General features: G+C 51.5%; 1 protein-coding gene across 1 annotated transcript; it reads right to left on the reverse strand.

Moving 5' to 3' along the window:
• Positions 1 to 181: 181 nt before the first annotated feature.
• Positions 182 to 18,895, reverse strand: LOC119545383 (proline-rich protein 2-like). Its single transcript, XM_037850854.1, has 6 exons — positions 18,890 to 18,895; positions 14,462 to 14,821; positions 13,703 to 13,944; positions 7,189 to 7,311; positions 3,632 to 3,747; positions 182 to 2,629 (listed from the first exon to the last, which is right to left on the reverse strand). The coding sequence occupies exons 1-6, from the start codon at positions 18,893 to 18,895 to the stop codon at positions 2,601 to 2,603; spliced, it is 876 nt and encodes a 291-aa protein (XP_037706782.1). The 3' UTR covers positions 182 to 2,600.
• Positions 18,896 to 20,011: the final 1,116 nt, after the last annotated feature.

Consider the following 20,011-nt stretch of genomic DNA (forward strand, 5'->3'; position numbering starts at 1 on the left):
TGGACGGAGGCCCTGAGCTCCTTCCTGCTGCCTGGCCCCTCCCTGGGATTTGCCATATGGGCCTCTGCATGGGACAGATCACAGTTTGGCAGAGTGAGGGGGAGAGAGAGAGAGAGAGAGAGAGAGGGAGGGAGGGAGGGAGGGAGAGAGGTGTGGAAGAGCTCAAAAGACAACCACCAACACGAATTCAAAGACTTCTTTATATCTTGGAAGTGACATTGCATCAGTCCCTTCACTTTTGCCGTAGTATATTATCTGGAATCCAGTTGCTTGGTCCAGTCCACACCCAAAACGAATGGATTCCACAAGGACACGCACCCCAGGAGGAAGGGAGGCTGGGAAGGCCCCTGGAGCCAGCCCAGCACGTTGCCTAAGGAGAGGCACCTGGACCTGACTGTAAATAGAATGGGAAATCTTTGGAGGGTTGACACCCGAGGATGGCAACATCAGCTTTTCACTGAATTTCAAGCCCCTCCTGGTGTGAACTCATAAATGAAGTCAAGGACGGTGTGACTTTCCCGAGATCACACCCCCAGAGCTCAGCCCTGATGTGAGTTGGGTTCCCTGCTCCTTCCCACTCCTTCCGGAAATTCTTTCTTCTCGAAGCTCGAGCATTAGCCACAGGTGACCCCAGCCCTCGAGTTTTGTAGGAATTATCGCACGTGCACCTCCTCCCTGAGAAGGAGAAGCTAGAATTGTCCCCTGGAGCAGGAGGGAGACCTGGGAGGCCCCGAGAGGTACAATGACTTGTTCTGGGTCACAGGACTGGGGGGAGGAAGACCGGGTCTGCACCCAGCTGTCTCCCCAGTGGTGTCCTGATGTCCCCAGGCCTTGGGGGGCAGCGTGGAGGGCTGAGTGGGTGACACTGTGTACAGTGAGGCAACAATGTGGGGGAGGAGGGTGAGCTGTCAGCATCCCAGAGGGGACGGGGGGAGTTTTATCCAGGGAGGGGGCACAGGGAGTGACCTCACTTCTTTGGAGATTAGTGCAAGAAATCCTGGAACCCCAGTAACCAGGTGCCCACATTCTAGAGACAGCCCCTAACAGCTCACTCAGGCACAGACGCTCGGATGAGATGTTTTCCTGTTGTCTCCCTGTGTCCCAAGGTTAGAGACTCAAACCCCACGGTGAAGGCTTCATCCACCACTGCAGGTGCTGGCTCAGCCCTCACCTGGAAGGATCTGGCCTTTTAACAAGAGGAAGCCAAAGGTAACCCAGGGCCCTGGATGTGGGAGGCAAGCCAGGCCGACCCATTGATCCTGCCTGGGCAGCCTCAGCACCCCAGGGTGGGGGTGTCAGGGGAGGGGCAGGGGCAGGGGGTCAGCGTGGACCCCTGGTGGGCTCATCATTTCCCATCCAGGTCACAGCTGGCAGGGCGGGAAGGAGGGAACTGGGGGTGGTGCCCACCTGCCCAGGTGTGGATCCAGAGCTGTGGGGGGCTGTCCCCTCCTTTTCCCTAGCCCAGCTGGTGGCCTTGTCTTCACAGAACTCCACAAGGAGTGCAGTGCAAAGCTGGATGAAGGGGACCACATCACCCCATCCCTGACCATGGGGCCAGAGGGCCACAACCCCAACAGGGGCCAGAGTAGGCTGGAGGTGAGATGGGAGCAGAGCGAGCACACCCAGGTCCCAAGAGAGGAGGGGAGTCTGGGACCCAGACCCTGCCCGGGCAGCCCCCCAGACTTCCTCCCAGGGATCCCCTGTGTGAACCACACTCCCACCCTCAGAGGTACCCCGACGCCACCCCCACCTCCCACCAAGCCCCAGGCTTAACCAGGTGCAGTGTTTGATGGAATATCAGGAAAGGCTCTTCTACCGTGTTCCCAGCTCCATGAGTCCATGGCAGCTTTTGTTGGAGACACTGCCTTGGTTGCTTCAGCTGCCTGTCCCCAGGTGCTCCCTGTGTCCAGGGGTCCCCCTGCAGTCTGCTAGAGTGTCCTCCAACCTGCTCCATGTTTTCCCATCCTCAGGCTTCCAGGTGCATTTTTAAATAAAAATAACACAGTTAGCCTCTAATACATGTGTCTCTGCAACTTGCCGTCTCAGGGGGCTCACCGTGACCCTCCAGGTCAGGCGACAGGGCTGTCGTGTTCCCGAGGGGAGGCTGGGCCCTCAGAGGTTCAGGCTGTCAGTCCCTCAGGCCTTGATGTGACTCCTTCCTGCTGTCCTTTCCACAGGGCTGCAGGGAACATCATGTCTCCTGAACATCCTAATGTTCCTGCCCACCCAGGAGAGACCCCCAGGAAGGGACGGTCAGGCTGCAGGTGATGCGTGTTGAAAGCTTGAACGGCTGGGGCCAGGTTACTCGAAGCAGCCGAGGGTCCCAAAGCAGGTGAAGACGTGGCTGCTTCCTGCCACCCGCCGACAGTGTGTATGACCTGCCTGCTAACTTCTGTCCCTCTGGTGTCAGCGAGGCCGATAAGATCTCATTGTTGTTTTAATATGCAATTGCCTCACTGGGAAATTGATCCAAATTTCAATTGGTTAAAGTCCATACAGAATTTCTCTTCTCTGAGTAATCAACTTGTGTCCTTGGAGCTTCCAGGGACTTTCTCCCACCCTGGGATCTCCAGGCATTTGCCCCTTGACAGGATCTGGGATCACTGGAGCCCCAGGTTCTCACAAGTCCCTTAATATAAAAGAGAGAAGAGAAAGTGTAGGGCTTTGAAATCAAATGCAGGATCAGGGCGGGTCTCCCCGTGCACTGTCGCTGACCAGGGGGAGAAGGAGGTTTCTGGAGAATCCCCTCCGCACCAGGGCCGGACCCAGCCTCAGGCCGCACACGGAGAACATCTCACAGCCAGAGCGTGGGACGGTCCTGGGTGTGACCCGTGTCCCAGCAGCCACAGGCCCTTGCTAAGCCTTTGTTTTCTCCTCTCTAGAATGGGGTGATTCTGTGAGGACTCAGGGGATAACGCTCTTATTACAGGCTATTTGTAAGGGAGGTGCGATTATTACTCAGGTACTAACATTTAAATCGTTGCCCCACCACAATTTCTTCTTATAAGCTGAGACTTTCTCATGCTAGAGACACCCATGTCCTCCCTCCTGCCGCAGTCCTGAGGATTGGGATTTCCAGGTCAGAGCTCCTGCCTCCAACCTCCTGGTGGACCTGGTGGAGCTGTTGACCGCCTGTCCCTCCTTCTCCCACCCAGTGTGATAACTAGACAGCTGGGGACGTGGAGGAGATTGACCTGGTGCAGACCATCATCAGGGCCAGCAGGTGCGAAGAGCCAGCCAGTGCCTGGTGCCGCCCACCTGGCTCGGGAGTGCCCCGCCACCCCCTGGGGAGTGATGGAACTTTTGTCATCCACCAAGTAATGGTTCAGCTGGTCACCAGGTCAGTGCGCTACCCCTCTTCACCCCATTTCAGCCAGCCCTCGCTGTGGGTCTTGGGATGTCCCTTCACCTGTCTGAGCCTCAGGGGGCTCCTCTGTGGGGTGGGGTGAGGGGACACACGTCACAGGGTTATGGTGGGGACTGAAGGGGACGGGCCGTGGGAAGGGCTGACCCAGGCCTGGCCCTGCATGACGAGCAGCTGGAGGTGCTGGGCTTGGTCACACTTAAACCTTTCCTGTCCCCCTGGAGAAGCATCTGGCTCAGCCTCACCTGCCCGTGGCCCTGGACTCACCCATGTGCCCTTTGGTGAAGATGGTTGGAGATTCCATCCTGGAGGAACCCTTCAGAGGTGTAGTCAGAGTGGAGATCGATGGGGGCCGGGAGATGTGGTCCAATCCCAGTCTACACCTAGTAAAGTGCTCGTGGGGCTCAGTCAACAAATAGATGTGTGCCTACTACGTGCAGGACATTTGTAATTTAACATGATTAGAGGAATAAAGCAGGAAATTATCCCATCCTCCTGGGCCTCCATTCCATTGGGGGTGTCAGAGAGCGACCCTAGACCTCAGGGGCAGGGAGGGTGCACAGCACGTCAGATGTGACGTCCTTATGACCCTCTAGGCATGGACTGTTGTTCCTATTATACCAAGAGTGTGGCCGACGCCGGGACCAGCTGGACATGTGAGTGGACTCCAGGTGAAGAATGAGGGGCTCCTTCCTCCAGAGTCGAAGGGAAATGTGGGGTGGGGGGCAGTAGGTGGGAGGAGCAGGTCACATCCCTGGGTCCCCCACAGTTGATGTTTCCTACCTTCCCTTCGTCACCCCATCGTGCTCAACATGCCCCCTTTCTCGCCTCCAACCCAAGATCCAGGGTCCCAGGTGGGGGAGGTGGTGAGCATCCTGCTCCCCCATCTGCCTGGATCCTCAGTCGTGGATGCTGAGCTGCAGGCTTGGGGGGCCAGGCTGTGCCCCTGGAGCCTGGAGGACAGTGTCAGAGGGATGAGACCCCCTCAGGCACAGAGAGTTAAGGCAGTGCTTGGAGCACGAGCTTCAGGTTGAGGTGCAATGAGGGCCCTGGGAAGGCTGGAGAGAGAAGCCCCCATCCACCAGTGATTTGGGGAGCGCCTACTTGTGTAAGTGCAGTGCAACAAGCAGAGCTGACACCTCCCCTCCCTGCCCTCCTGGAGCCCAGATGCCTGAGGGGAGGGGGCAGGGGTCCCTGAAGAAGGGGAGATTTGTTCAGTTGAGTGACTGTGAGCCCCTATGATTGAACCTCTGCACCAGTCCCCTATCCATGAGGGGATGGCATGTGGGTTGGGGGCCTCAGGATGGGCAGGGGCATGCATCAGGGCCCTCCAAACCCCCAAATGCAGGAATATCATTGGAGGGGATGTTGGGAGGGAAGCCCAGGCCTCTGACCTTCTGCCCCCGTCCTCCCACCAGGGCCACGTCATCTGTAGTGGAAAGTGGGTGAACCAAACCAGGGGGCACTTGATTCAGCCCCAGGGCACTGCCAGCCTCATGTCCCAGGTGGGCTCCCTCTTGAAGACCATTCTGGGCTCTCAGCAGCTGTGCCAGGCCCACGTTTTCCATGAGCAGCTTGAGGGTCTCGATTCAGTGGAGACCAAGGCAGAGGTGAGGAGATCTGGGGCAGGGTGCCTGTGAGCCTGACGGGAGGACACGGGGGGCACCCATGGAGGAGCCTCCAGGGCTAGTGTGGGGCCAGGAGAAAAGAAGAACCTTGGAAGAGGCATCTGGTGAACCTCTGTCCAGGAGGGCTCCTGCTTCGGGGCTGGTGGGTTTGGGCTTGGGTCTCTGCAAGGCTTGGAGACATTTTCTGGTTGGAGAAGCCACCTAGAAAGGCAGGCTTGTGGGGGGACACTCCTTCTCTTCCAGCTCCAGTGTCAACACTGCAAACGCCAGCTCCTGCTGCCATCCCAGCACCAGGCGGAGCAACCCTGGAGAGGTGCTGCCAGGTCCGTGGCCACTTCTCGGGGCAGACCTACATCGGCTGCCAACGCTAGCACAGGTGAGGAGCATGAGTCAGGTACCTTGACAATACCTGGCCAGATACTGAGCTGGACGCAGCACCATCCCCTGGATAAGCAGTGGACGAGCTCAAACCAGTTCAGGCACCAGAGGAAGCCCTGACTTCTCAGGTGCAGCCAGGGCTGGATCGAGGCAGGTGGCCTGGAACAGTTACCTGCCGACAGCAAGCTGTGAGGCTGGAAGCTTCCCTTCATCTCAGGGGACCTGGCTGTGATAGCCCTTTTACTATTGTCCATCGAGTATGCAGTTCTTTCATAACGTCGTGCAGCCATCATCATCTCGATCCAGAACATTTCAACATCCCAAACAGAAATCCTGTCCCCATTAAGCATTCATTCCCCATTCTGCCCCTGGAAATCATGACTCTCCTGTCTCTTTGAAATGATCTATCCTGGAGTTTTATATCAGTGGAAGTGGCTTCTCCCATTTAGCATGCTTTTGAGGTTAGTCTATATGGCAACATATCACTGTACATCACATTTTTATGGCTGAAATATATTCCAGGAAAAGGATATGCCACATTTTGTTTATCCATTCATCTGCGGTGGGATATTTGGTTTCTTTGCCAAAGTATGGGTTTCCACATTTCTGCAAAAACATTCTTCAGGATTTCGTTAGAGTTTGCCTTGAATATGTATTTTTGTTTTGGGGAATATTGACACTGTATCGATAGTCTTCCAATCCATGAGCATGGGGTGTCTTCAATTTATTTGGTCTTCTTTGTTTCATCAGTTCATTGGAGTTGACGTGGAACAACTCTGGGACCTCCCTGCATATATATATTCCTATTTTTTTTATTTGTTTGGATACTATTTTCAGTGTTAGACACACCACCAGCTCCAAACAAACCTGGCACATACCCAGACAGAGAACTGGCTTCTGAATTGGCTCCTCCACCAATTCCAGTGGCACCCAGCTGCCTCACATCTGCTCCAACCACAGCTCCAGCCCCAAATCAAGAACAGACAGAGCACCAAGTCCTGTGCTTAAAGCAGCAAATGTCAAGCTGGTGTTAGCACCAGATTCAAATGTAGACACCAGCTCCAGGGGTAGAGCCCGCTTGGTTGCCAGCTCCCGAGCTAAAGGCAGTATCAATTCAAGTGATGAAGACAGATCTCAGGCCAGCTCCTGTGCCAATCCACAGATACAGTCGGTGACAGGTGTCATCAGGTGCAGTCCACTCTAGCAGCACCCTGAGAGTCAGACCCAGCTGCAGTGCCCGCTCGAGAGAGAAGGCAGCCAGAGCTCTACCTCCAGGGCTACGAACATCTCCAGCACCAACTCCAGATTCCAAAGCAGCTGAAGAACCAGCCTCTCTGGGCATGTCAGTTTTTTGTCTGTCTTCCTTTCTCTTGGATTTTGCTCCAGCTCCCCAGGGCCCAGGCATCTCACTATTCAACACCAGCTTCCTGGCTCTGGAGTAGCATTTGGGGCTTTTGTAGGAGCTGTCCCTTATTTTGTAGAATGTACATTTCATAGGACTGCCCGGAGTTGTTTTCAGAAGAGGGGATCGGAGAGTGTCCCCTCGCAGAATTCAGAGATCACAGGACAGACCCTAACCCCCCAAGTAGAGGGTCCGCCCACGAGGCCTGGGAGAGGTGCTGCGAAGTCGGCCCTGCCACAGGCTTGGGGAACACCGAGAGCACCTCCCTCCCGCACCCCTCCCTACCTGTGCCAACCCCAGGAAAGCTCAGCTTTGGAGGCTCCACACACCATCAAGAGGCCAGGGCCTGGGACTCTGGCTGCTGGGGGGCTCCTGCAGGGAGCAGGGCACTGGGAGGGGAGGGAGGTGAGCATGACCTTGGTTCTTGTCCAGGAGGACCCAGATGCCGAGGTCCAGGCCGTCCACATTCCCATTGGTGTGGCTCTTGGTGCTGGAGGGCTGCAGGCATCGCTCCTGGAAGCCCCTGACCTTCAGAGACCCTGCAGGTGACAGGAGGGTATAGAGTGAGGTCAGCTCCCTGCCACCCCACCCCAGCTGCAGGGCCCTGCCAAGCACCCCTGGCTCACACCGTAATAGTCGGGGAGTCACTGGGGTTTCTCCAGGGCTTTGGGAGTGGAAAATGAGAGGACTTTGCAGATGTGGACACTGACCCCAAAAGGCTGAGCCCCTGTCCGTGCCTCCCTGAAGCCTCCTTCCCTATACTCGGGGTCCACCTGTGAGTCAGTGTGCCAGTTTGAATGTATTATGTCCCCCCAAACACCATTATCTTTGATGTAATCTTGTGTGGGCAGACCAGTGTTGATTAGATTGTAATTCTTAGAGTGTTTCCATGGACATGCGCCCCATCCAACTGTGGGTGATGACTCTGATTGGACAATTTCCCTGGAAGTGTTGCCCCACCCATTCAGGGTGGGTGTGAATTAAATTACTGGAGCACTATATAAGATCAAACAGAAGGAGCGAGCTTGCTCAGCCTAGAGGGACACTTTGAAGAACGCACTGGAACTGAGAGAGGAGCTTCAGCTTACACAGACATTTTGGAGAGGGCCTTTGAAAGCAGACTTTTGCTCCAGAGAAGCTAAGAGAGGACAAATGCCCCAAGAGCAACTAAGAGTGACATTTTTGAGGAACTGCAGCCTAGAGAGGAACGTCCTGGGAGAAAGCCATTTTTTTTAAATTTTAATTTTTTTTCATTAATTTTTATTGGGATTGTTCAGATACCATACAATTATCCAAAGATCCAAAGTGTACAGTCAGTTGCCCCTGGCACCCTCATACAGCTGTGCATCCATCACCACACTTAATTTTTGTTCAATTTTTAGAACCTTTTCATTACTCCAGACAAGAAATAAAGTGAAAGATGGGAAAAAAAAAAAAAAAAAAAGAAAGAAAAAGAAAAGGAAACTCAAATCCTCCCATATCCCTAACCAACCCCCCTCAATTGTTGACTCATAGTGTTGGTATAGTACATTTGTTACTGTTTATGAAAGAACATTGAAATACTACTAACTGTAGTATATAGTCTGCAATAGGTATATATTTCTTCCCTATATGCCCCTCTATTGTTAACTTCTAGTTGTATTGTCATACATTTGTTCTGGTTCATGGAAGAGTTTTCTAATATTTGTACAGTTAATCATGGACATTGCCCAACATAGGATTCAGTTTTATACATTCCCATCTTTTGACCTCCAGCTTTCCTTCTGGTGACATATATGACTCTGAGCTTCCAGTTTCCACCTCATTCATGCACCATTCGGCACTGTTAGTTATTCTCACATCTTGCTACCGACACGTCTGTTCATTTCCAAGCATTTAAGTTCATCCTAGTTGAACATTCTGCTCAAACTAAGCAACCGCTCCCCATTCTTAAGTACCTTATATTTCATGTCTATGAGTTTACATATTATAATTAGTTCCTATCAGTGAGACCCTGCAATATTTGTCCTTATGTGTCTGGCTTATTTCACTCAGTATATTGCCCTTGAGGTTTTGTCATCAACCCATTTTTTTTAAGGTTTTGTTCACACCCCATACATTCCATCCTAAGTAAACAATCAATGGTTCTCTGTATGGTCACATATTTATGTGTTCACCACCTTCACCACTATCTATATAAGGGCATCTACATTTCTTCCACAAGGCAGGAGGGAGCGTCAAAGAAGGCAGAGAGGCAAAAGAAAGAGGAAAAAAATGACAGCCAGGAAGCAGCAAAAGGAAAAGCAACCCCAAATCAAAGTGGGGTAAAAAGACACCGCCACCAATGTCAAGTGTCTAACATGCCTCTCCTATCCCCCCCTCCTATCTGCATTTATCTTGGTATATCGCCTTTGTTACATTAAAGGAAGCATAATACAATGATTCTATTAGTTACAGTCTCTAGTTTATGCTGATTGCATCCCTCCCCCAATGTCTCCCCATTTTTAACACCTTGCAAGGTTGACATTTGCTTGTTCTCCCTTGTAAAAGAACATATTTGTACATTTTATCACAATTGTTGAACACTCTAGATTTCACCAAGTTACACAGTCCCAGTCTTTATCTTTCCTTTCTTCTGGTGTCTCACATGCTCCTAATCTTCCTCTCTCAACTATATACATAGCTACCTTTGTTCAGTGTACTTACATTGCTGTGCTACCATCTCCCAAAATTGTGTTCCAAACCACGCACTCCTGTCTTCTATCACTCTGCAGTATTCCCTTTAGTATTTCCTGTAGGGCGGGTGTCTTGTTCACAAAGTATTTCATTGTCTGTTTGTTAGAAAATATTTTGAGCTCTACCTCATATTTGAAGGACAGCTTTGCTGGATATAGGATTCTTGGCTGGCGGTTTTTCTCTTTCAGTATCTTAAATATATCACACCACTTCCTTCTTGCCTCCATGGTTTCTGCTGAGAGATCCGCACATAGTCTTATTAAGCTTCCTTTGTTTGCGATGGATTGCTTTTCTCTTGCTGCTTTCAGGATTCTCTCTTTGTCTTTGACATTTGATAATCTGATTATTAAGTGTCTTGGGGTAGGCCTATTCAGATCTATTCTGTTTGGAGTACGCTGTGCTTCTTGGATCTGTAATTTTATGTCTTTCATAAGAGATGGGAAATTTTCATTGATTATTTCCTCTATTATTGCCTCTGCCCCTTTTCCCTTCTCTTCTTCTGGGACACCAATGATATGTAGATTCTTGTACTTTGTTTCATCTTTAAATTCCCAGAGACGTTGCTCATATTTTTTCATTCTTTTCTCCATCTGCTCCTTTGCATGTAGACTTTCAGGTGTTTTGTTCTCCAGTTCTTGAGTGTTTTCTTCTGCCTCTTGAGATCTGCTGTTGTATGTTTCCATTGTGTCTTTCGTCTCTTGTGTTGTGCCTTTCATTTCCATAGATTCTACTGGTTGTTTTTTTGAACTTTCAGTTTCTGCCTTATATATGCCCGGTGTTTTCTTTACAGCCTCTATCTCTTTTGTGAAATATTCTCTAAACTTTTTGAATTGATTTAACATTAGTTGTTTAAATTCCTGTATCTCAGTTGAAGTGTACGTTTGTTCCTTTGACTGGGCCATAGCTTCGTTTTTCTTAGTGTAGGTTGTAGTTTTCTGTTGTCTAGGCATCTGACCTCCTAGGCCACCCCAGTCAGGTTTTTCCAGATGAGAACAGGCTCAGGTCACTGAAAGAGGTAATATTTCAGTATCTGGTTTCCCTGATGGCTTTTCTTAGAGGATTGAGACACCTGTGCTTTTCTGCTGGGCAGATGCACCTGTCACTGCCTGTGTAAGAGGGTGTAGCCTGCGGCGCTCCTCCCCCAGGCTTTGGGGTCTGGTTCCTGAAAGACTGAAAGACGGACAGTAGAGCTGGGCCCCTCCCTTTCCTCTTGGGAAGCTATGCCCCCTCCAGAGAGGTTATTTGCATATCAGTAAGTTCTTTGTTTCTGTGACTCTGCTGATCGAAGTGTTTTGATTTTAAAATGTCTGAGGCTGTCTTTACTGCAAAGCGCTGCGGGGGCGGAGAGCAGCTGAGGTTTTCTCCACGGAGAGAGAAAGGGACAGAAAAGCTCCCAGGTTCACCCGTCAGCCAGAGATAGCACCCGATCCTCTGGGCTCCCCGTCCTGAGACAGATATGTCCCCCGACTCTCCCAAGGTCAGTTGTCACCGAAAGCCTCTGTCTGCTTGTTGAGGATTCGCTATCTGTATTGAGCAGTTAATATTAAAACCTCACTCGGAGCTGGGCTGAGAGAGTGCACCGCGCGGCTTCTATGAGGGAGAGGCTCTCGGCTCTCAGCGCGGGTCCGCAGTTTCATTTACAGATTGTATGCTGTGTTCTCAGGCATTCCTCTCAATTCAGGTTGGTGGATGATAAGTGGACAGTCACGTCTGTCTCCCCACTGTTATTCCAGGTTATTTACTTGTTTTTTGGTCATTTATGAATTGTTCTGGGGGGGACTAACAGTCTTTCACTCCTCTCTATACCGCCATCTTAGCTCCTCCGAGAAAGCCATTTTGAAACCAGAACTTTGGAGCAGACACCAGCCACGTGCCTTCCCAGCTAACAGAGGTTTTCCGGACACCATTGGCCATCCTCCAGTGAAGGTACCCGACTGTTGATGCCTTACCTCAGACACTTTATGGCCTTAAGACTGTAACTGTGTAACCAAATAAACCCCCTTTTATAAAAGCCAATCCATTTCTGGTGTTTTGCATTCTGGCAGCATTAGCAAACTAGAACAGTCAGACACGGGGTGGGTCAGGCTGGGCTCTGGGCTCACACCTGACTCTGGAGGGGTCACATGGACATGCAAAGGGGCTCCCTAGTGGCTCCCCAGGGACAGCAGGAGGGTGCTGGCGTGGGGGTGGGGGGGGAACCCACATTTAAGACAAGGCACAGACACCCCACTTGCACACACTGCTTGAGTAGGGGCTACCCCCTCCCCTCTTTGGGGGTCCTGCTCACTGAACCTCAGAAAAAGCCCCTTCAATCATGGTTATCTTCAGTGGCGCTGCAGGGAGGGAAGGAGAGGCCGGTGGAGGTTTGGGTTCTGTCTACAGGCACCTGGACATGACCTGAGCCTCAGTTTCCTCACTAGTGAGATGGGGGAATAACAGCCTCTACCTCCAGGCCCTGTTCCCATGAGGTGGGGGGCTTATTGGGCTCCCCAGAGTGGGAGATTCTCAGGGGTCACTGCCTGGTGGACTCAGTGTGTGTTTCCACCCAACCCTGAGCTCCCAGGGGAGCAGAACCTTCTTTCTCCTTCTCCCTTTTCTTCCTTGGGTCAAGCTGGCTGGACACGGACTCAGTGGCCTGGTGCCCACGTCCTCCCAGCGCCTGTGCTCCACTCAAGGAGAGACCCAAAAGGCAGGCTCCCAGCCCATGCCTGGAGCAGAACGGCTGTGGAGCACCCCCTGCTCACTCCGAGCCTGGGTCCCTCTGTTAGTGCATCCAGACCTCAGTCCGGGAGGTTGCTGCATTCCTCTGCCCGTTTTCCAGAGGAAGGCTCGAGACTCAGAAGCTGCCCGTGCTAGAAGATTGTTACTTGTGGATTCAATTTCTTTAATAGATATAGGCCTATTCACAATATCCATTGCTCCTTGTGTGGGCAAAAAGCAGTCTTGTCAGGAAATGTTGGAGGGAGACGTGGATGTCTACATGCAAAAATGGAGGTGAACCCCTACCTCACGCCATCTACAAACATTAACTCAAGATGGAGAAGAACCTCAATATAACTGCTAAAACTTACAACTCTCTTAGATGAAAAAAACATTTCATGAACTTGGATTTGCCAATTATTAAATATGACACCAAACGCATGAGGAACAAGATATAAATAGATAAAATGGGCTTCATGAAAATTAAAAACTTTTGGGCATGAAAGAACATTATCAAGAAAGTGAAAAGACAACTTACAGAATGGGTGAAATGTACATATCTGATACTTGATTTATTCAGAATATATAAAAGACTAATAAAAGTCAGCAACAAAAGTACACATGACCATAGAAATAATGGGTAAAAGACTTGAAAAGACATTTCTCCTTAAAAGAGATGCAACTGACCAATACGCACAGGAAACCATGTTCAACATCATGAGGCATTAGGGAAATGCAAACCAAAACCACAAAGAGAAACCACTTCATCAACACTTGTTGGCTATGATTAAAAAAAAATTAAACAGAAATACATGTTGGTGAAGATGCAGAAAATCTATTACCTTGTATATTATTGATGGGAATATAAAAAGGTGCAACCACTGTGGGAAACAATCTGGTGTTCCTCAAAAACTCATCACAGAAATACATGTGACCCGACTATGCCATTTTTGGGACATACCCCAAAGAACTGAAAACAGGGATTAGACAGACGCTTTCCTGCCAGGTTCCCAGCAGCATTATTCACAAGAGCCCAGAGGGGGGAGCCCCCCCCCAAGTGTCCAGCACAGTGTGGAGCAGGCGTCGAATGAAATATTACTCAGCCGTCAATAGGGCTGGAGCTGGGACCCCGCTGCACGGACGGGCTGGAAGATGTGAGGCTGAGGGCAGTGAGCAGACAGCCAAGGACCGATATTGAGTAATTCCACTACCTGACCTATCTAGAAAAGGCACCTCCACAGAGACAGAGATAGATTAGGGGTCCCCAGGGGCTGGGGGGTAGAGAAATTGGGGTGTTATTGCTCCCCTAGTCTGACGTGAAGCAGATGGACACCAGTCTTGTCCCCACGTCCCCTGAAGGACAGAAAAGAAGGTGACTGTCCCGCTCCTTCTCCCTGTCAGCCTCCCCCTTCCCTACTTCCTGGTCCCAGGGTACCCCACTCTGCACCCACAAAAGGGTCCGAGAAGCCCACTTCCGGAACAGAGCTTCTAGGAGCCCTGGAGCCGATCACCCACCTGGGGCCCAGTAGGTTCCGGGGCCTCTGCAGGTCTCGCCGTCCCCCGGGTTCGGGGACTCGACACCCTGTTGTCCTGGAGACTCGGGCGTCAGCTCGGCCTCCAGCAGCACCTCCTGCTCCTGTCTCCACCTTGCCTGAGGCCACCAGGTGCGCACCTGCTCTGTCGCAGGGGTCTGCAGGGTGACTCCTCACTGCTGCTCGGCAGCCAGCAGTGGCGACCGCAGCCCCGTCCTCGTCAGCCTGGAGGGGGACAAGGGGGGCAGGTATGAGAGCATCCAGGAGGGCAGGAGCATCCCCTTGGTCCTCGCCCGTCCTCTCCTGGAGGGGGACTCTGACCAGTAGCCCGTCGGGGCCCCCAGGCAGCTCGCCCAGCCCTGGGGGAGTCATAGGCTGCCTCTGCCCGTGTGCACAGGAGGGCACTGGGCCAGCCCCTCACCGCAGGCTGTGCTCGGGGTTCCTTGCTTGGGTGGGGGTGGGGGCCAGGGGTCCCCTCAGCTCCCTCCAGCACTGGAAGGCGGTGGCTCCGGCAGGACAGCCTGCTGGATGGGGTTCCCCCACTCACCCCGACCCTGCAGTGCCCCGACTCCTTCACCGGCATCCCAGCCAGCGTGATCTGGGCCAGAGGCACCCAGGGGCTCCCCCCACCACACTCCCCCCTCCCTGGAGCCTCCTTCACCACGAACCACCCAGCCCCTGCCCACCTCAGAGCCCCCTGGCACAGTGCTCTCCCTGTACCCCCCAGCCATGCTGCTCTCACCCTCACGCTGGGCTCAGGCCCCCTCCTGGGGCTCCTGTGCAGAGCCCAGGCTTTGGGGTTCGGACCCCTGCTCGGCCTCAGAGCCCGCAGGCCGCAGAGACACCCCCCTGGGGGCGGGGACAGGGCGGCGGGCAGTGTGCCCTGAGGGTCCCGCGTCTCCACGCCCCCAGGGGTACCGGGTCCGCCCGGCAGAGTTTGGGGTATCCCAGAGGAAGGGCGCGGGTGCGGGGTGCAGGGCGTCCGTGGCCCCGGCGGGTGGAGCCGTTGGCGCACTGCGCGTGCGCGGCGAGGCGGGTCCCGTCCCCGCACCGGCCTCGGTCCCGCGCGCCCCGAGTGCGCGCCCCGCTGCGGGCACGAGCCCTGCACCCCGCAGCCCGTCCCAGGGAAACCCGGTCCCGTGGGGACCCTCGACGTGCACCCCCCACCCGGGGTGCAGACCCCGCACCCGCCCTCCCCGAGCGCAGGGCCACGGCTCACCCCAGCGTGGAATTGGGAAACCGAGTCCCAGAGGGGCAGGGAGAGGCCCAGGGCCCACGGGGGGCGGGGACCAGAGGTCCTGGGAAGTTCTGACAGCGAGTCAGGGCTCCACCCTCTCACGGGGTTTGCTTCTCCCGCGCCCCTAAATCCTGGGGGACCCTGCCTGCTCCTGCCCAAGTGGGGGGTTTCCTTCTCGGCATCTCAGCACCCAGGAACAGAAGGTCACTGCCTCTACCTGATGAAGGGCATCTAGGAAAGGCCACAGCCCTCGTCCCACCCAGCGGTGGAAGGCTGCAGGCCTCCCCCAGGGTCAGAAACAGCAAAAGCAAAGTCTGCTCCCACCAATTCTATTCAGCATTGTGTGAGCTAGCCCGGGCAGTTAGGCAAGAAAATGAAAGAGTCACCATATTTGAAAGGAAGATATAAATCTATTTCTCTTTACAGATGACATGATCTTGGATATAGAAAATCGTAGGCTAAGGAACTATTACAACTCCCCAAATTGACTGATTCAATGCAATTTCTAGAAAATCCAAGCTGGATTTATTTTTTTTAGCAGAAAAAATTCATAAAATTCACATGGAAGAGGAGAGAACCCAGAATAACCAAAGCAATCTTGTAGAAGCACAAAGTTGGAGGCCTCACACTTCCCAATTTCAAAAGTTACTATGAAGCCACAGTAATCAACAGTGTGGCAGTGGCACAAAGATAGACTGTAGATGAGTGCAATCGAATTTAGAGCCCAGTAATAAACTTGCACACTTATAGTCAATTGATATTTTACAAAGGTTCCAAGCCAATTCGATAGGGAAAGAAGAGTCTTTTCAGTAAATTGTGCTGGACAAGTGCATAGCCACATGAAAATGAATCAAGTTGAACCCATTCTTCACACCATATACCAAAATTAACTCAAAATAGACATAGACCTAAATGTAGGAGCTAAAAATTTAGCTCCTACAGGAAAGTACATCTTTGCGGCATTACGTTAGGCAATGGTTTCTTAATTAGAACACCAAATGCAAAGTGGCAAAAGAAAAAGTAGATATAGGTTGCACTAGTGCTAACAGAAATAAAAATATCTGCACAGTACTAGTACTTTACAGTTTGCAAACTACTTTCTTCATCAAAATTTAATACTTTTTGTTGGAGAAAACATGGTGAGAGGGATGATGCCTCACCAACATGGACTAACTACAATGTGTAAACTCAGAACTGAATCTTAGAACATAGCCTAACGTGGACACAATAACTGTAATAGTCCCTAGATTGTAAGCTCTTACAGCAGTAAACTCTATCACTGAATTGTAAGGCCTATCTCTAAACTTTGAGATGCTGATCCCCTAGCGTATAACCTGATTGGTCTCTGGAACAATGCATATCTCTGAGACACCTGAAGCTCAGAGCTAGAGCTCGGCAGATATGAATGTCAGTATTAGTGCATACAGCCACTGTCAAAAAAAAAAAAAAAAAAAAAAAAGGCTGAAAAAGAGCCCAGACTTCAATTAGTGATATGAATGAAGCAGGTCTGGTTAAGACCAGGGCAAGCCAGGCTAAAGGATAAAGGTTGAAACTGATTGTGTTTTAAAACTTCAACTTTCATATGAGACCAAGGGAATAGATATCTATTTGGTACAGGATCTAAATTTTCTAAATGGTACAACTCTACAGTCAATTTGTTCAGACACCACAATTGCATGGAACTTTGAATAGGAAGTGAGATACGGTAGGTTAGTATAGGCTGGAGTGAAATAGTGACACATCCTAGAGTAATTTGGGCAGACAATAAAAAATATATTTACAGCCTCCCCCTCCCCAGCCCCGAGGATCTGGGGGAAGGTGAGGATGTGTTGGACATCCTCACCTGGACTGGTGTTGATGTTGTCACGAGCATCGGGACTGGCGGTTTGATGTGCTGAGCCCTCGAGCATGGGACTTGCCCTTATGAAGCTCATTACCACAAAGGAGAGTCTAAAGTTGTATGTAATGGTGCCTAAGAGTCTCCCCCTGAGTACCTCTTTGTTGCTCAGATGTGGCCCTCTCTCTAACTGAGCCATCTCGACAGGTGAACTCGCTGCCCTCCCCTCTACGTGGGACCCGACCCCCAGGGGTGTAAATCTCCCTGGCAACGCAGAGTATGACTCCCAGGGATGAATGTGGACCCAGCATCATGGGACTGAGAGTATCTTCTTGACGAAAAGGGGGATGCAAAATGAGACGAAATAGTTTCAGTGGCTGAGAGATTCCAAATGGAGTCGAGAGGTCACTCTGGTGGACATTCTTATGCACTATATAGATAACACCTCTTAGGCTTTAATGTATTGGAATAGCTAGAAGTAAATACCTGAAGCTACCAAACTCCAACCCAGCAGTCTGGACTCCTGAAGACAATTATATAATAATGTAGATTACAAGGGGTGACAGTGTGATTGTGAAGACCTTGTGGATCACACCCCCTTTAGCTAGTGTATGGATGAGTGGAGGAATGGGGATAAAAACTAAAGGACAAATGGGGTGGGATGGGGGGATGATTTGGGTGTTCTTTTTTCACTTTTATTTTTTATTCTTGTTCTGGTTCTTTCTGATGTAAGGAAAATGTTCAGAGATAGATTGTGGTGATGAACGTATAACTATGTTATCATACTGTGGACAGTGGATTGTATATCATGGATGATTGTATGGTGTGTGAATGTATTTCAATAAAACTGAATTTAATAAAAAAAAATTAATACTTTTGTGCTTCAAATTTGGGACACTATGAAGAAAATGAATGGACAACCCTGCAGCATGAGAGAAAACATTTGCAAATTGTATATCCTATAAGGGACTTGTTTGTAGAAAATACAGAGGACTCTTAAAACAATAATAAAAAGACACATAACCCAACTAACAATAGGCAAAAGTTCTAAATAGACAATTCTCCCAAGATGTTATACAAATGGTCAACAGATATATGAAGAGACACTCAACATCATTAGCCATGAGGGAAATGCAAATAAAAAATCACCATGAGATACTGCTTCATACCCATTAGAATGGCTATAATTAAAAGATACCTCATAGCAAGTGTGAGGGAAAACACAGAGAAAGTGAAACCCTCAGACACTGCTGGAAGGAATACAAAAGGGTGCACAAACTTTGGATAACAGTCTGGCAGTTCCTTAACTGTTTAAAGAGAGTTACCACACGGCTCAGCAATTCCACTCCTAGTTACTGGGCCAGGAGAAATGAAGACTTGTGCATGAATGTTTATAGCAGAAATATTCATAATAGCTAAATGGCAGAAGCAATCCAAATGTCCATCAATGATGAATGGATAAACAAAATGTGGTATAGCCATACGCTGGAATATTATAAGGCAATGAAAATAAGTGATGTATTCATACATGCTATGGCATGGAAGAACCTAGAAAGCATTATGCTAAGTAAAAAGAGCCAGTCACCAAGGACCACCTATTGTATGATTCTATTTGTAGGAAATGCCCAGAATAGGCAAATTTAGACAGCAAGAATTTTGCTGGCTGCCTGGGGCTGGGGACAGGGGAGTTAAGGTGCAATTGTAGTGACTGCTAATGGGTAGGGGGCTTCTTTTATGGTGATGAAAATGTGAAAATGTCCTAAAATTGTGGCAATGGTTGCACAGCTCTGTGAATATGCTGAAAACCATCCAATTTTACACTTTAAATGAGTGAATTCTACTGTATGTGATTTATAGCTCAAAAAACCATAAAAAAGTAAACAGAACAGAGGCTGATTGCCTTCCCTCCCATCTGAGCTGTGACGTTGTCCCGGGACAGCCAGGACTCGACGTCTGCTGTGGTCCCACGTCCGGACCAGCCCAGAGAACCGGGGTCAGCCCCCATCACTCCCGGTCTGGGAAGGAGTGGGGAGGCACCCGGGAAGGGAGGGATGGGGGTGCCGGCCATCCGAGAGTGAGGCCTGGACAGGACTCACCGTCATGTAAGTTAAGCTTCCCCTCCCCAGACAGGGGGAGGCAGGCCCGGCCTGCAGAGCGGCTTTGGCCAGTGGGCGGGTGTTGGAAGCCGAAGAGGACGGGGGTAGAGGGGAGTTTTATTTTCTGATTCTCGAGGTGGTTATGCACGCAGGAAATACATCAGCGAGGGGAGCAAACTCCAAGGAGCCCGGTGCTCTGTCCGCGATTCAGCAGGACCAGAGGAGCAGGCCCAGCTCCCGGGCTGGGATTCGCGTCCCCAGGGACTGGTGACTTGGAGGGCTGGTGCCCGGTGCTCCTGGGTGAGCGGGCTGAGATCACTGCTAGAACAGTGTGGCTACAATCCTTACCCCCACCCTGGCGAGGTGTCCCCGGAGGGACATGGGGGTGAAGGAGGGTGGAGGGGCGCTGGCCTGGCCTGTCCCCCACCCACGGCCGGCCCCAGCTCTGCCTGACCCGCCTGTGCACTGGCGGTGGCACCAAGAGAGGGCGGCTGGGGCGATCCTCGGGGGCTGCCAAGTCTCCACCCACCCAACCCAGCTTCAGGGACCCTGCCTGGCTGGGGTGGGGGTGTCTCCAGAGCTCCAGCAAGGGGCGAGGAGACGGGATCACGGGAGCGGCCACAGGCAGAGCCGCTGGCCCAGGGCATATGAGCACATCGAGGCGGTTCGTGTCCACGCAGGGCCTGTATCCCGCACAGACCCCGTGTGCCTGCCCAGCCCTGGGTGCGAGGCCTGACTCTTCCGCGTGGTGTGCGCCCACAAGCCAGTCCACACCCCATCTACTGTGGGGGAGCCTGGCAAGCACCACCTCCTCACCGAGGCACCTTTGGATATCCACGTCCAACTCAGTGTAAAATCGGGAAACTGAGGTACAGAGAGAGGCAGGGGCTGGCCCAGGGCACACGAGGAAGATAGAATCCCAGGGAGAAGGAAGGTCCCCAGCTCCACTCTGGGCTCCACCCTCTCTCATGGGGTTTCCTTTGGAAATGAGAGCCCCTAAATCCTGGGTTCCCTGCCTGCTCCTGCCCAAGTGGGCTGGTTTCCTTCTTGGCACCTCAAATTGTGATGCCTGCCCTCTCTCTCTCTCTCTGTCTCTCTGTCTCTCTCTCTCTGTGTCTGTGT

The sequence above is a fragment of the Choloepus didactylus genome, chromosome 10 (assembly GCF_015220235.1).
Source record: "Choloepus didactylus isolate mChoDid1 chromosome 10, mChoDid1.pri, whole genome shotgun sequence".
In the NCBI taxonomy this organism is placed as follows: Eukaryota; Metazoa; Chordata; class Mammalia; order Pilosa; family Megalonychidae; genus Choloepus; species Choloepus didactylus.

Excerpts from the sequence above, each read along its gene's own strand:
- LOC119545383 (XM_037850854.1), bottom strand. Across the intron at positions 3,748-7,188 it reads CCTCCTGGACAAGAACCAAG|GTGTAGACTGGGATTGGACC; the intron begins GTCATGCTCACC and ends GCACTTTACTAG. Across the intron at positions 2,630-3,631 it reads CTTCACCAAAGGGCACATGG|GGACTTGTGAGAACCTGGGG; the intron begins GTGAGTCCAGGG and ends TTTTATATTAAG.